At 32.7% G+C, this 15,591-nt stretch overlaps 1 protein-coding gene across 4 annotated transcripts in view; it reads left to right on the top strand.

Annotated features, from left to right (window-relative positions):
* The window catches only part of DIAPH2 (diaphanous related formin 2), an 813,387-nt gene that overhangs the window by 381,457 nt on the left and 416,339 nt on the right, over positions 1–15,591 (top strand). For all 4 annotated transcript variants that reach the window (XM_081278193.1, XM_081278192.1, XM_081278190.1 and 1 more), the window contains one exon: positions 10,969–11,070. In XM_081278193.1, the coding sequence (XP_081134319.1) occupies positions 10,969–11,070 (102 nt within the window). The remainder of the gene's footprint in view (positions 1–10,968; positions 11,071–15,591) is intronic.

Here is a 15,591-nt window from a genome sequence, read left to right as displayed (position 1 = left end):
TAATATGTGAAACCTGTTAGTTTTCTTTGTGGTTGTTATATAGTTTTCCATTATGTTTATATATATTCTTTGATTTATTTTCCTTTGGATAAAAGACAAATATAAAAAATAAAAAAAAATAATAATAATGTGGGCCACTTGTGATAGGATCTATTAGTGAACATGCAAATTGTTCTGAAGTTTGAGTTTTATTGCTATTGTTGTTATTGTTATCATTATTGTAAGTAATACTGCTGGTATAAATAATGTTGCCATGAAGTCTGTATGCATGATCTTGGTAGAAATGCTGACAAACTCCTCTCTATCAGTGGTTCTCAAAGTGTGATAGCTAGACCAGCAGCCTCAACATCACCTGGGAACATGTTAGAAATATAAAATCTCCACCCAAACCCAGACATACTGATTCAAATTTTGGGGGTAGGGCCCAGAAGTCTGTATTTATCCCTTCCTTTGACTCTGTGAGACACAAATTGAAACAGGATCTAGTGTCTCAGAATTGCTGTGGAGTACTATATATCTTTAGCATTACTGAATAATGTCAAATTGTTTTCTGAAATTGCTGTACAATTTATCCTGTTGTTACTGCATTACAATTCTCATCACTCTAAATTAGTAATTATCAAATCTGGCTGTATGCTAGTATTATTTATGGAACCTGAGGAAAATATAGTTGCCTTGATCACCCCCCAGATCAATTAAATCACCATTTCTTGGAATGGGATCCAGGCACCATTTTTTTAAGCTTCCCAAGCTTTTTTATCTGAAGATTGTGATAAAAACCAATGATATACATCCTGGGAGACACTTGATACTCTAGAATTTTATATTTTTGCCAGTCTGCTGTATATCTGAAAGAAGAATTTCATTTGTGTGTTCAATAAGTGTTTTCTTGGTTACTACTCAGTTTGAGCACAGTTGAGGACATTTTTGGGCCACTTGTGAGCCATGTGTGTTTTCTCTTCTGTAAATGCTTGCTTTGATTTTTTTTTTAATTTTTTTCTCATATTGCTTATCTTTTCATGTTGATTTGCAAATGTTATTGATGTATGCATAATAGTAAGTTACTGATTATGTATTAGAAGTATTTCCCATCTTTTTAATTTATTTACAATATCTTTCCTGCAAAGATAATATGCTAATTTTAATGTAGTCTAATTCATCAGCTTTTTAAAAGTTTTTTTTTTGTTGTTGTTGTTTTAGTTGTTGATAGACCTTTATTTTATTTATTTATATGTGGTGCTAGGAATCGAACCCAGTGTCTCACATATGCCAGGCAAGCATTCTAACACTTAGATACAGCCTCAGCCCACTAATTCATCAGCTTTTTCTGTTTGTGTTTTCATATCTGATTTAAGAAATTCCTTTCTTAGGTATAGCCAGAAAGGTATTGCTCTTAAATTGTCTTCTAAATGTTTTAAAGAAATTGTCTTTTTTCTTTAGGTCATTAATCCATCTGGAATATATTATTGTGTATGCTGTGAGAAGCATATCCAATTTTAATTTATAATGTAGGAATGACCATTCTTTGTGAAATAATCATATTTCCCCTAATTTTTCTAATATTAACAGTATCCAGGTATTCATGACTCCGTTTGTGAAGTTTTTAATTTGGATCCATTGGCCCATTTGTCTATATCTATACCAATATCATGTTTATTTTTAATTGTCATAATGTGATTTGATATGTGATAGGGCAAGTCAGCCCCTATTTTAGTTGTTCTTCAGGGTTGTTTTGATTGGTACTCACTCTCCAACCAGCCACATAAATTTTAGAATTAAATTTTAGAATCGGCTTGTCAAGATCCAATGACAACAATAACAGTGGTGTCAGAGTACTTGATTTGCCTTTGGTGTTCTGTAATTTCATTATGATGTTTCTGTTTCTTTGTGGATTTCTTTTATTTATCCTTTGTTTATCCTGAGTCTATGGAGTTCCTGAATTTAAAAATTGCTCTGTTCCTTTAGTTCTAAAAAATTTTCTGGTATTATCATTTAGAATATTGTCTTTCTCCTACTGTTTTTGCTTTCTGTAGCTCTAATATTAGAGTTTATTTTAAATGTTGTCATTATTTTTTAAAAATTCTCTTTCATATTTTATCTATGTATACTGTACTCCATTACATTATTTTTCAGGCTTATATTCCAGTTCACAAAGTCTTTTCCCAGATCTTCTAATTAACCCCATATAAAGAAGTTCTAGTATCATTTATTGTAATTTTTATATCTAGAGATTCTTTGTTTTTCTAATGTTATATCTTATGTTTTTATAGTTTTTATTATAGTATTTATTTTTTGCTGACGCTTACTAATGTTTTTTGCTTCTTCCTGTGTTATCTACATTTTTAGTTTGAAAACTAAATCTTTATCTGTGAAAAAAAAAACTTTGAACCTGGAAGTTAAGGTACTTTCATTCTTAGACATTTGTGTAAATTATTGCCAGGTTTCTGGAGGTACTACCAAAACCTTAAGTTTAAATTCTCAGCTTACTTTTTGACAACTCAGTAGTTTACATTCTGGGCCAAAATATGCATGGGGGCTATGTTGTAGATACAAGTTTTTGGTAAAGAATATCCTTACCATCAATCCCAGACTCAAAGCAAAGACAAATAAGATTCTTCAGTCTTTTCCTCTGCAAATAGGCTTTGTTTTCCTTTTTTCCTCCTAGGTATCCCCTTCCCTTGAGATATTACTTTTAGGGTTCTAGTAGGTAAGCATCTTTATTTACCCTCTCATCTTATGAAAGGTTTAGGCTTTGTGTACTATCCTCTGTTTGAGCCCCATTAGATATAAAATTGATAAACCATTGGAGATTGTTAGATGTTTCTAGTGCACTCTTGGCCTTCAGTTTTGGTTATGTCTCTGTGCTTTCTTTTTTTTTTCCCCTTTGAGAGTTGTGAAGTTTGGTAATGAGAATGTTTTCTTAATTTCTAGCCAGTGTAGCTTTGCATCTAAAGATAATTTTAAAGACTTTTATCTAGTATTTTAGGTGTTCTGCAAATTGATGGTTCCTTGGTAACTCCTCAGCTATGTTGCTATAAGCAGAAGTCTTTTTCAGTGTATCTCTCTGACATTGTAATTTGGAAATTAGGAGACATATTATGTACTGTTTAAACTACCACTCTGTTCAGGTAAGTGTAGCTTAAGTTCTACACTTATCAAATGTTGTTTCTGCTTAGTTTAAAAGAAAAAAAGGGCTGGGGTTGTGGTTTAGCGGTTGAGCGCTCGCCTAGCACATATGAGGCCCTGGGTTCAATCCTCAGCACCACATAAAAATAAATAAATAAAATAAAGGTATTGTTTCCAACTACAAATAAAAAATAAAATATTTTAAAAGAAAAAAGTGTCAGCTAGATATACATATCTGGTTTGTCAATATGTTCAGGATATTTTGGATGCTTCATTTTGATTCATATTTAATTGAAGGGATTACTGAACACTTTTGTTTTTGATGCAGGCATCTATAAGTAGTATCTAATGGAAAGTAGGAAAATAAATACTTCAAAAACGGTCAGTTGTCATGTTTGGTGGTTTTATTAAAAAATCTTTTGATTTAATTGAAAATACTCACTTGATTTTATAATGATTCAAATGTGGACACAACTCAGGTTTGGGTGATTTGTTTTCCTTGACAGAGAAATATTTTTGTCTTAGGACCTACATAAAAGTGATAGCTTTCCAATGTACCATGTTTCATTTCACTGTGGTCATTCTGGTAATGTGCTAATTTTCATAGTCTAAATAGAATTATGTAGTTTCACATGCTCAAACCAAAATCATGGAGAATAAACATTGACATCTAAACATGAAATGATAGAGTATACCTTAGTGAAATTTTCAAATTGTCCTTCTGGGTAGGCTACAGAGAGTACATTGTACCATTCTTATTTCATGACATACATCTGTTAATTACCTTCAAATTCTACAGGTTGCCCTAGATAGAAATCTTGACCGTTGGGGTAGGTGTCAGCTTTAGAAGCAACAAAATGTAATGCTTTATTGTAATGAATCCTTGTGTTGCTTTGTGCTAGTTTTCCCTGTCCATGATAAGGTGTAGCTAATGAAAGTAGAATGCTGCATGAACTGAATATTGTACACCTGTCATCCTATTTCGTCTATTGAAAATCTGTTGTGTATCTGAGCTTATCAATTTGACCAGTTATAATGAACATATACATTATGTTTCATTTGAAATGTGGTAATTTAAAGTAAATGAAATGTACGTAATTTATAAAAGAATATCAATAACATGAATGCCATCCGCATTATACATAGGAAGAATATATTTTATTTAAACATGATTGTCCACACCTCCTATGCCTTTTAGTCATCCTAATGAGTCATTCTATATGTTATTTATTCAATGCTTAAATCACCTTTTAAATATATTATGGTTTATAATTTTTATTTTAGAGTACAAACTGTGACATAGACAAAAATAAAAATAAAATTAGGATTCAAGAATACTTCTTTTAATTACCTTTTGATTAATTGAAAATTGCTTAAGTTATTTTGGAAAGCAACATGTTTCTGCTGCTAAGGGGATCATGACATAGCAGGAGTTGAATTTTTATATACAACACAGTTAAACTTTTTTTCCTTTTATAATTTAGAAATTGTGTATCTGCCATCTCCATTAATCCACTTAGTATAGAGCTAGAACACTTTGAAGAATTTAATTGAACTTAATTTAGGAAACGTTTAGATACCATGTGGGAATTCCAGATTTTTGGCTGTGGAATGTAAAGGAATGGTTGAACCTGAAAGAGGTTTTTCTGGGATGTATTATCAGAATTTGTGCCAGAAAAGTAATTGCTGGTTAAAAATCTTAGAAGATAGAGAGAAGGTCAGTTCTATTGGAAGAATGCAACCATTTGGAGGAGCTATAAGGAGTGGGAATGTGGTATCACAGTAAGAAATAATCCTCCTTTAGATGGATTTCATTTGAGTTGATGGTGGGACATCTGGGTGAGAATGTCAATTAGAAACATGGAACTTGATAATGGTTAAAAGTGGTCAGGGCTTGTGATGTTCATTTAGTCTCATTGACACTGAGATGATATTGATTCTGAGGGAGCAGGGGACTTGAGTATAATCTGAATGTTTAGTGTCAGAATTTCAAATCATTTAAGAAAACTTATTCCTAACCGGGGCATTACAAGTAATGATTTTTGGAAGTAGTGGTTCCATGGAGAGGATTAGAAAAACCTCCTCTGAATGCCTTAAGCCAGTTAATAAGAATTTTAATATACTTTAATATGTTGACTCTTAGACTTTAGGAATTACAGAACTATTAGGAATTTTGGATCGAATGGGATAATTTTACCATCACTACTTGAAGGGCAATATCATTTAGAGTAAATGGAATATATAGTACTGTCTCTGGTATGTTGATTGTATTTTCACAGTGTAAACAGGACATACATGGCCTTTTTGGACCTGTGATCTTACTGAGAGCAGAATTTCTAGTGGCTAATGTGGTGAAAAATCACATAATAGACACCCAGTATATATCAATCAAATGGATGGATAAAACAAAAGCTTAGCTTGGAACCAAGCTCTGACATCAAAGTGTTTAATATTTAACTTAAATGAAGAGGAGAACACATGAATAGAATTCAGTGACATTAAATGCACATGTACATATGCTTATATTTAGCCATATATTATAAGAAATTCTTGGAACATATGACAACATAAATTATAATAGTTAAGGAATTAGTTTTCTGATCAAGAACAATGGGAGAGAAGTGTGTTAATATAGAGAGATTTAGAAGACTTTGGGGAAACATTTGTTACCTGGATTAAGAAAAAATATTTATCAATATAAGTTAAGACAATACTGATCAATATAAGTTAAGACAATACTGATCTATCTAAAATAATCTACTAATATTTTTTTTTAAAAGAAAAATTTGTTCCATTCCATTTACGTGGAAAATTATAGACTTAATCAGAGTGAACCTAACTATACTATCCTACTACTAAAATGACTTAATGATATATAAGACAAAAGAGAAAGGTTATGTTTTGGCAAGAAGGAAAGGGCATTATGGTTCAGTACTTTTACTTAACTAACCTTTAAGTGTGCAATTAACATTTAAAGGAAATAAAGTTTTGGAAGCATTATAGATTAATTGCAGAAATGTAAAAAGTAGTTAAAAGCCTATGGTCTGTAAGGAGAATTTCCTTCAGATAACACTGACAGTCATCAGAAAGTGAATTTGTCATGCATAAAAGATGAAGAAAAATCTGCTCATATGGTGACATAGTTACCGTTTTCTCCTTTGTTGTTTTCTTCGTGAACTTCAACTCATTGACATTTTCTAGAATGAAACTTTCATACTGACCCAGAATTGATCTTTTAAACACAATTCTGAAGTTTTTTTTTTTTGGGGGGGGGTGGGGAGGAAGATGCTTTTCAAGTGAGCAGGAGGAGGGAGAAATGGAAGGGCTTATGCCTTGAAATTTTACCGGATATTTGCCTATCGACTTGCAGTTTTTCAGAATCTGTTATATTTAAAAATTTATAATATCTAGCTTCTGCTACTATGAATAGCTTTTCACTTACAGCAGGTATTCAGGGTGTCTGAACTATCAACTCACCTTTGCAATTTATTTTGAGATCAGAAGTGGTTGTAATGTCAATTAAACGTGAAATTCAAAAGCTATTTTTATTTTTTAAAATACATTGTACTTAGATAATATGAATTTTACAACACTAGCTGATTCACACCAGTTTACCTACACTGTTCTTGCTCTTGCTCCTAACTGCTACTTCAGGACCCTAACTCTTTTCAAAAGCCTCTACACTATATGTCTGTAGGGACTTCAGGGAATAGCTTGCACATTTTCCATATAATTTTTTTCAGCTTCCACATAGCAGCTTCAGGTGATTCTTCTGGTTTCCTGTTTTGACCAGTCCCCTAGGGACAACTGTGTGTGGAGAGAGGGAAAGAATTTCTCATGAGGCACAACTATGAAGCCTTCTAAATGAAAAGGCTGTTTTTGGGGGGCAAAGTATGGAAATATATCTGTCGTGTCTCTCTCTCTCTCTCTCTCTCTCTCTCTCTCTCTCTCTCTCTCTCTGTGCTGGGGATGAAGCCCAGGCCTTATACCAATGAGGCTAATAATCTACCAGTGATCTACAGTTTAGCCCCTCTCCTTTTTTTAATGTACTTGATTAAATTGGTACCAAAGGAGTGTTCTTTATATAGTTCTCTTTTCCACAGCACTTAGAAGTTTAACCATTTTGGGAGTCAGTTGGCTGGGTCTGTAGACACATTTAGAAAACAAATATGCTGCACTCAGAATCACCTCAACTCTTTGCAAATTGGAGGCCTTCTTGGTGCATTCTGCTTGCCACTGGCTTCCCTTCCTTTAGATTTTTCTCCCAGGAGGCCCCTTAGTTCACCACACAAATACACTTCAGACTGATTCCTAGGATTGTACACATCAGTCTCATGCTGTGCCTTACACTCCTATATTTTTTCCATTTTCTTCTCTTGATATACTTTTGATGAGTAGGTGAAAGAGAATGGAGGCAAATGAATACTGCTACATCTCTCTTTCCTCTGTATTTTCTTATCTTTATTCCTCTTCTGTTTAGTTATTTATAGGCATGAAATATTGTCGAGTTTTATACTACATTTTTGTCTTCAAAGTAATGTAAAATAATGAGGTATGATTAAGGATTGGCTATGATGATCACTTGCAACATGGAACAATATAGAAGCTGACTCATTGAAGCACTGTGTTCTGTAATAGTAATCTGAATCTGTGATAAATTTATAAATTTGATAGTGAATTTGATTCTAATTGTCATTTTCAAATAGAATCTACTAAGCACTGGAAGTTCTAAAAGTCTGTGCCTTTCAAATAAACTATTATCCAGAGTCAGGATATGCCCAGGCCCAATGAAAGTGTTAAATATTTCATATAGCTGAACAGAGAAGAAAAGATATGTCACCTCCTACTGCAGAGCCTGCATTCGGAAGATGAGTTAACAGGCTATCTATAGCAATAAGTGAAATAAAATAACAACAAAGAAATCACATTCTGTGCTAAAATTCTATTTTAGGCTAAATTCATTCTGTATTGCTTATTTGCACAGTTAAACCTACAATTGAGAAGGAAAGTTTTCAATATAGAGAATTGCATTATTTCATAATTATAATAATGTTCTTAATCTTTCTAATTTAGTTTCACTATAGTAAAAATTATTCAAGTTACCAGTCTTTGTTTTTTAATAACACAGTGTACAAAATCCCACTAACAGTAACATTTTTTAAAATTGAATAATTTTCATGCATCAAATATTCTAGTAAAATGAAAATAATATTTTAGCAATTATTTACATTTTCATTCTATTTGAGAAAAATCATACTAGTGAAGCAAATAATGTATGTTCTTGATTTCATTTTAACACATGTATATTGTCGTTCTATCCATATCTGTATCTCTTTTAAATCAAATAGCACAATATTTTAAAACTTGAGTATCATTAGTTAGATAATGGGTACCATTACAGGCTCAGAGATTAATGGAAAGCCAGTTGAGTTGAAGAAGGGAAAAGATAAATGGGAGAAGAAAAAACACACTTGCAGTGGTGTATGATATTTTGTTTATCTCCAGTTTTTGTTATTTTCTTCCTGTTATTAGATTTAGATTTAGTTTTTCCTTTTCTAGTTATGTAAGATGTAAGTTAATTTATTGATTTAAGATTTTTCTTCCTTAATTTAAGTATTTACTAGTGTAATTTTTTCCCTCTTAGTATGACTTTTACTGTATTTCATAAGGCTTGGCATATTGTTCTTTTTTCCCATTCATCTCAAAGGATTTTCTCATTTCTCTTGTACTGATTTTTTGGCCCCATTGGTTGTTTAAGAATGTGTTGATAAATTTCTGCATAATTAGAAAATTTTGACTTTCTTTTGTTATTTCTTTTTATGTTCTTCCTATTTTGATCACAAAAGATACTTTTGTTTAATTTTAGTCTTTTTAAAATTTGTTAGTACTTGCTTTGATGCCTGACATATGATTTATCCAGAGGAATGTTCTTATGTGTGCTTGAGAAGAATATACATTCTACTGTTATTGGTTGAAGTGTTTCGTATATGTCTGTTTGTTCTAATTGGTTTGTAGTGTAGTGTAATGTAATTTCTCTCTCCTTATTAATTTGTTTTCTAGTTTGTCTATCCACTATTGAAAGTAGGGTATTTAATTCTCTTTGTATTATTTTAGAATGCTATAAATCTTCCTTCCAGTCTGTCAATTTTTATTTCAATTTTGGAGCTCTAGTCTTAGGTGGGCATGGGTTTATAATCATCATACTTTCTTGATGGAATAACCTTTTTATCCAAATGTAATGTCCTTCTTTGCCTTTCATTAAATTTTCTTTTTTTTTTAAAGTCCATCTTGTGTCAAAAATGTAGAAACCTCAGTTCTTTTGGTTGTAATTTACATGAATATCTTTTTTTCTATTCTTTTGTTTTTGGCCTTTTTGTATCTTTTTATGTAAAATGACTTCCTTTTATACGAGTAAATAGATCATATTTAATCTATTCTACCAAATACTTGTTTTACTTGGAGAGCGTCTTCTTTTCCATATGTCCATGAAAATTCCATACAAGTCCCACAAATATTCACTGCAAGACAATGTAATGATTACAACTGTACCACAGGGTTGAGGATGTGGATTAGTGGCAGAACACTTGCCTAGCATGAGTGAGACCTGGGTTTAATCTCTAGCACTGCAAGCAACAAACAAACAACAACAACAAAACGCAGTACTATATTTAAATATAGCATGAGTGGAGATGACTTTATTAATGTTGATTCTTTCTGGCATTATTAAGCATAGTTCAGGTTTCTATAACCTAGTATTATAGGGCTAGGGATATAGCTCATTTGGTAGAGTGCTTGCCTTGCATGTACAAGGCCCTGGGTTCAATCCCCAGCACCACAAAAACAAACAAAACAAACATAGTACTATAGACTTATAAACAACAAAATTTATTTCTCATTATTTTGGAAGCTTAGAAATCCAAGTTCAGGGTGCCATCATTGTTGGGTTCTGGAGAGGGCCATCTTCTGGATTGAAGACTCCTTAGTTGTCATTGTATCCTAAATGGTGGAAAGAGAATAAGCTAGCTTTCTGTTCCCTTCCTATTCTTTCTTTTTATTTTCCTTTTCCTTTTCCTTTTCCTTTTCCTTTCCCTTTTGCTTTTCCTTTCCTTTCCTTATTTCTTTCCTTATTTATTTATTTATTTGGTATGGAGATAAAACCCAGAGGCACTTAACCACTGAGCCCCATCCCCAGACCTTTTATATATTTTATTTAGAGACACATATGAATTTTGGAGGGACACATCATTTCATTCCATAACTCGCCTCACACTTGGGTATGCCTCATATTTCATTACTTTTGCTGGATTCTCCATTATAATAAGAATGTCTAATGTACTTAAACATAGATATTGTAAATAATGGGCAATTTTTGAACAGGCCAAGTGTGCTTTATAAGATGGAAGGTGGTACCAAATTTTGAGAAATGAATAGTAGAGTTGATATTTTGTTTTTTAGTATTACTATACACAAGCTAATACTACATAATGTTTGCAATTTCCAGTTTAGATCATCATGACATGAAATCAGAGTTTAAAAAGTATGATCTGTATTTAAGGCCCAGAAGCTTAGTCATTTTTTGAAAGCCATTTATTCTTACATACTCTTTTTATTTGACATTTATGTACTATAATGCATAGAAATCAATCAAATCTGTACATTGTATATACTTAATTTAGTTTATTTGTAGGTTACATTCTGTAGGAGATAGGAAGGGAGTGTGTATCCATGCAAGAACAGCTGCAACCAGAAATTTACTAGTTTATCACTTTTAGAATTGTTTTTACATGCTTAATGATCCTAATCATAAAACACTATTTTTTTTTTGCTTCCATTTCTTTTTAGAACCTTGTAAAACATCTTCCTGAGCAGAAGGTACTCAGTGAATTAGCACAGCTTAAGAATGAATATGATGACCTCTGTGAGCCTGAGCAATTTGGAGTTGTGGTATGTATTGAGTAGAAAGGCCTCAAAACTCAACTGGGAGGTAACACTTGTCAGAAACAGTGAAAAGAGAGACATTTCAGATGTTGATTTTTTTTTCTGACTTTGTAACTACATAATTACATATAATATTGACAGGAAAAAATCCTTATTTACCTCTAATATTTTTCATGGTATTAAAAAATAACCAAGTTAATTTTTATATTCACAAAATACCATAAGATATATCATGAGATCCTCTCTATTAAATTAAATTGAAATTAAGTTGTATTACTATATGTAAAATACAAAATGCAATATTGTATTGGCTATTTTTTCTTCCATTCAGATCTCCATGTTAGAATTTGCCTTCCCCAAACCTAGTCTTCAATGCAAGGATAATAACTGGATAACTAGCTAAATACTAGAGACTTTTCCATGGTATATATTATTTCAGAAAAAGCATGGGTATTTTCAGATTTTCTAGAGTGTCATTAATTGATTGAAAGCTCTAAATATGCTGTTTCAGGTGAGACCAATATCTTACAAATATACCTCATATGGTTGATATTATTAGAATTAATCAATTTTCTTTATTCCCCCTTCTCTTAAGTGCTTCCAAAGATGACTAGGTATAAGATATGTACTATAGAATGTAGTTAATATATTTTAAGTATTCCCCAATTCTGCTATTCAAATATTTGGCAATTTTTTTTTCAAAAAAAAGGTAGGGAAGAGTACATCATGATTTACTTCATTTATTGGAGTTCAAAAGGTGTATTTTACTTAGATATTCAATACAAATTTGTTTGTCATGTGAATGAAACAGTTCCATTATGAATGCCAGTTTTTCTCTGACTCCCTGAACATTTTCTGTCTGCATAGTAAACACTTTTAAATTGCCATTTGGCCTGATAGTCAAATACTGTTGCTTCATCCAAAATATTTTATAAGGTTTTTTAATAGTTGTGTATTTGAAACTTTGCAATTTCAATATATTGTTTAAAATCAATATATGAAAGATGAGGCTCTGCATATTCCATTTGAACATGTGGAATAACTGCCTGCCGATATTTAGAGTACTTTAATTCTAATACATGTCATTCCCTACTGATTTAAATGTTTTTTTTTTTTTTTTTTTTTTTTTTTTTTGTCAAATCCCTTAAAAGAAAATCAGACATAGGCATTTGAGATCAACAAAAGCATAAAAAGTTACCTGAAGAATGTATTTCACTAACTTTTGAGTTAGGAAAGTTAGTCAACTGAATCAATATTATTAGTCAACTGAATTAATATTATTTATTAAATTGCAGCATTTTAGCACAATGTTAAGTAATAAAATTTTCTAGACCAAAGGCCACACTTGAAACCTGAGCTTCTCAGATTCATATTGTAATTGAAGCAGGGCTGTACACCATGTAAGATTTCCACTGTGTCATGATGGTTATGAGTTTTATAGTAGGTACACTATGCAATTTCTCTGAAGCCATTTTTTTCTTTGAATGCAGTTTATCTTAGAAGATGTATTAGTTTGCCAAGCAAGTCCTTCAAGAGGAATATCCTTGGTACCACTCAGGAAATGAAGTTTGGGACATAAAAAACGATATACCTTCTGAACTAAAGGCAAAATAGAAAATGGAAGAGATTTCTTGTTTATGCACATAACCATAAATAATTCCCAGTCTGTGTGTACATGAATTCACCTAGTCCTCTTATTTACTCTCACTATACTTAGTTACATGTCTCTGGGGAAAATATCAAGGCAATTACAAAGCAGTTATACTATGTAAATTACCTAAGAATATATAAAACAGAATTTGCCAAATAAAGTTTAGGTAAATGCATTGTTAGGAAAATATTTTTAAATTTTTTTTTAGTTGTTTAGGCTGGGGATGTGGCTCAAGCGGTAGCACGCTTGCCTGGAATGCGCGGGGCACTGGGTTTGATCCTCAGCACCACATTAAAAATAATTTTAAAAATAAAGATGTTGTGTCCACCAAAAACTAAAAAAAAAAAAATTTAAAAATTCTCTTTCTCTCTTTAAAAAACATTTAGTTGTTGATAGATATTTATTTTATTTATTCTTATGTGGTACTGAGGATTGAACACAGTGCCTCCAACATGCTAGGTGAGTGCTCTACCACCAAGCCACAACCCCAGCCCCAGGAAAATATTTTTTAATTAATTATAAACTTTAGTCTTTTAAGCATTTTGCATGCATTGCAGTGTTCAGAACAGTATCTTCATAAGTAAATGATGTTTATTGAATTGAACTATAGGATAATTATTAAAGGACAATTATTAAAGACAAGTATGTGGGCTGGGCACGGTGGTTCATGCCTCTAATCCCAGGGGCTTTGGAGGCTGAGACAGGAAGATAGTGAGTTCAAAGCCAGCCTCAGCAACTTAGCCAGGCCCTAAGCAACTCAGTGAGACCCTGTCTCTAAAAAAAAATACATAAAAGGACTGTAAATGTGGCTCAGTAGTTAAGAATCCCTGGGTTCAAACACTGGTACCAAAGAAACAAACAAAAGAAAAGAAAAGTATGGGACTGAGCTATAAAAGTAAAAATCATGCTAAAACAAAAAAAGTTAAATTACTTTGGTGTGAATAAACCCAAATACCTTAACTAAAGATACCTTTAGGAATACATGTACTCTTCTGCACTAATGAGAGAGGCTCCAAACTCTAGAGGTGCCTTGTGTTTGCTCTTTTCTCCTATCAACACTATTAATTTAGTCTTCTGAAAAAATGTGTTTATCATATAATTTCTTATATCAAAAACCTTCAATGTCTCCCTGAATTTACAGAATGGAGCTAAAACTCCTTTGCATTCTCATCCTGCCTATATTTTCTTATCACCATTATCCTACAATCTTCCATCACCTGCTAGTTCTTTTTTCACTTACCGCAAACAACCTAACCTCTTGCTTTCCAGAGAAAAGCAAAAGCACTTAAGCTTCAGTGTCTCCAATATCTCTTCTACCTACAAAGTTATCTCTAGCCATATCTTTTTGTTTTCTTGATATGGGCTCTTTCTTTGTTGCCTAGTGTGGTCCTAAAGTCATGAGCTCAAGTGATCTTCCCAGCTTAGCCTCACATTTAGCATTTCCTGACTTAATGATTTTTTCTGGGGGTGCTGGGGATTGAACCCAGGATGTTGCACATGCTAGGCAAGTGCTCTACCATTGACCTATATCCCCAGCCCCATATATTTCATTAACTCATTTTCTGCCAAACCTCAGAAAAAGAGATGTACAATTATTATTATCAATATTATTGGTATTATTTTTAAATTTTTTTTGTTTATTATTGGTACTGGAGATTGAACCATTACAAGGGATGCATTGTGAGTAGTAAAAATATAATGGAGACTTACTGTGTCATGTTCTGTGCTAAGCATGATTACTTGAACTATCTTATATATTGTGAAGAACCCTTTGAAGTTGGCAATATTATTAGCTTCATATTAAAGAGGATGAAACTGAGGGTAAGAAAGGCTAGGTAACTTGTCCAAGGGTGCACAGATACAGAATTCAATCCCAGACAGTCTGAATTCATAGCCAGTGCTTTTAGCTACTTCTGGGGTGTGTGTGTGTGTGTGTGTGTGTGCGCGCGCGTGTCTGTCTCTCCTGTGCCTACTTAAAGACATCAGTATTTCTTGCCTGCTTAGCTTCCATTACATATTCAATTTGTCAGGTTCCACTCTGCTTTTTTTATTTATGGGGGAAAATAAGTCACTTGCTGTCTAAAAATGAATGAATATATAGATGGATGAATGAATGCAACATCTATCATTGACCCTAAGGCCTTTGCAAGCTACTGCCCTTTCTCCATTTCTCACTTTAGTTTTGTCAAAGATTAGTCTCCATTTACTCTCTAAAGCCTTACCTCTTATTCCCTCTTCAACCAATAGCAATCAAGATTCTGCCTTAAATAATAAATTGAAATTGATCTAGGAAAGAATATTAATTACCTCTTAATCACACTTGAAAAATACATCAGCTCTGCTCACTTCTTACCATTTGTACTAGTATTGCCTTAGTCCAGATTAGCATGGCCATTGTCTTTGACTATTACAACATATATTTCATGTTTGTGCATACATACAGTACTAGGATTAAACTTGGGGGTGCTTTACTTCTGAGCTTCATCCTGAGCACCCTTATTATTGTTTATTTTGAGACACAGTCTCACTAAACTGGGGAGGCTGGCTCAAACTTGAAATCCTCCTGCCTCATACTCCCAGGTAGCTGGGATAACTAGTGTCCATCACTGTGTTCAGCTTTAACAATATACTTGTAGCTGGTTTCTCTCACTTACACTTTGTCCCTTCTCTGAATCAGTCTAAGCATAGTTGTCCTCATGGTGGCATTTCTAGAGCATATTTGTATTGCATTATATTATTTATCTGCTTAAAACATCAGTACTGTTCTATAGCAGTAAAACTATAGGATTGTCTCCTTCCTGTGGCCTTCAAGGCACTGCCTGGTCTGATACTTGCACTCATCTACTACTTTTCTCTCTTTCTGCTTGGCCTCTTGC

This window comes from Spermophilus citellus, assembly GCF_964194105.1.
Source record: "Spermophilus citellus genome assembly, chromosome: X".
NCBI lineage: Eukaryota > Metazoa > Chordata > Mammalia > Rodentia > Sciuridae > Spermophilus > Spermophilus citellus.
This window is presented reverse-complemented; position numbering and strand designations above follow the sequence as displayed.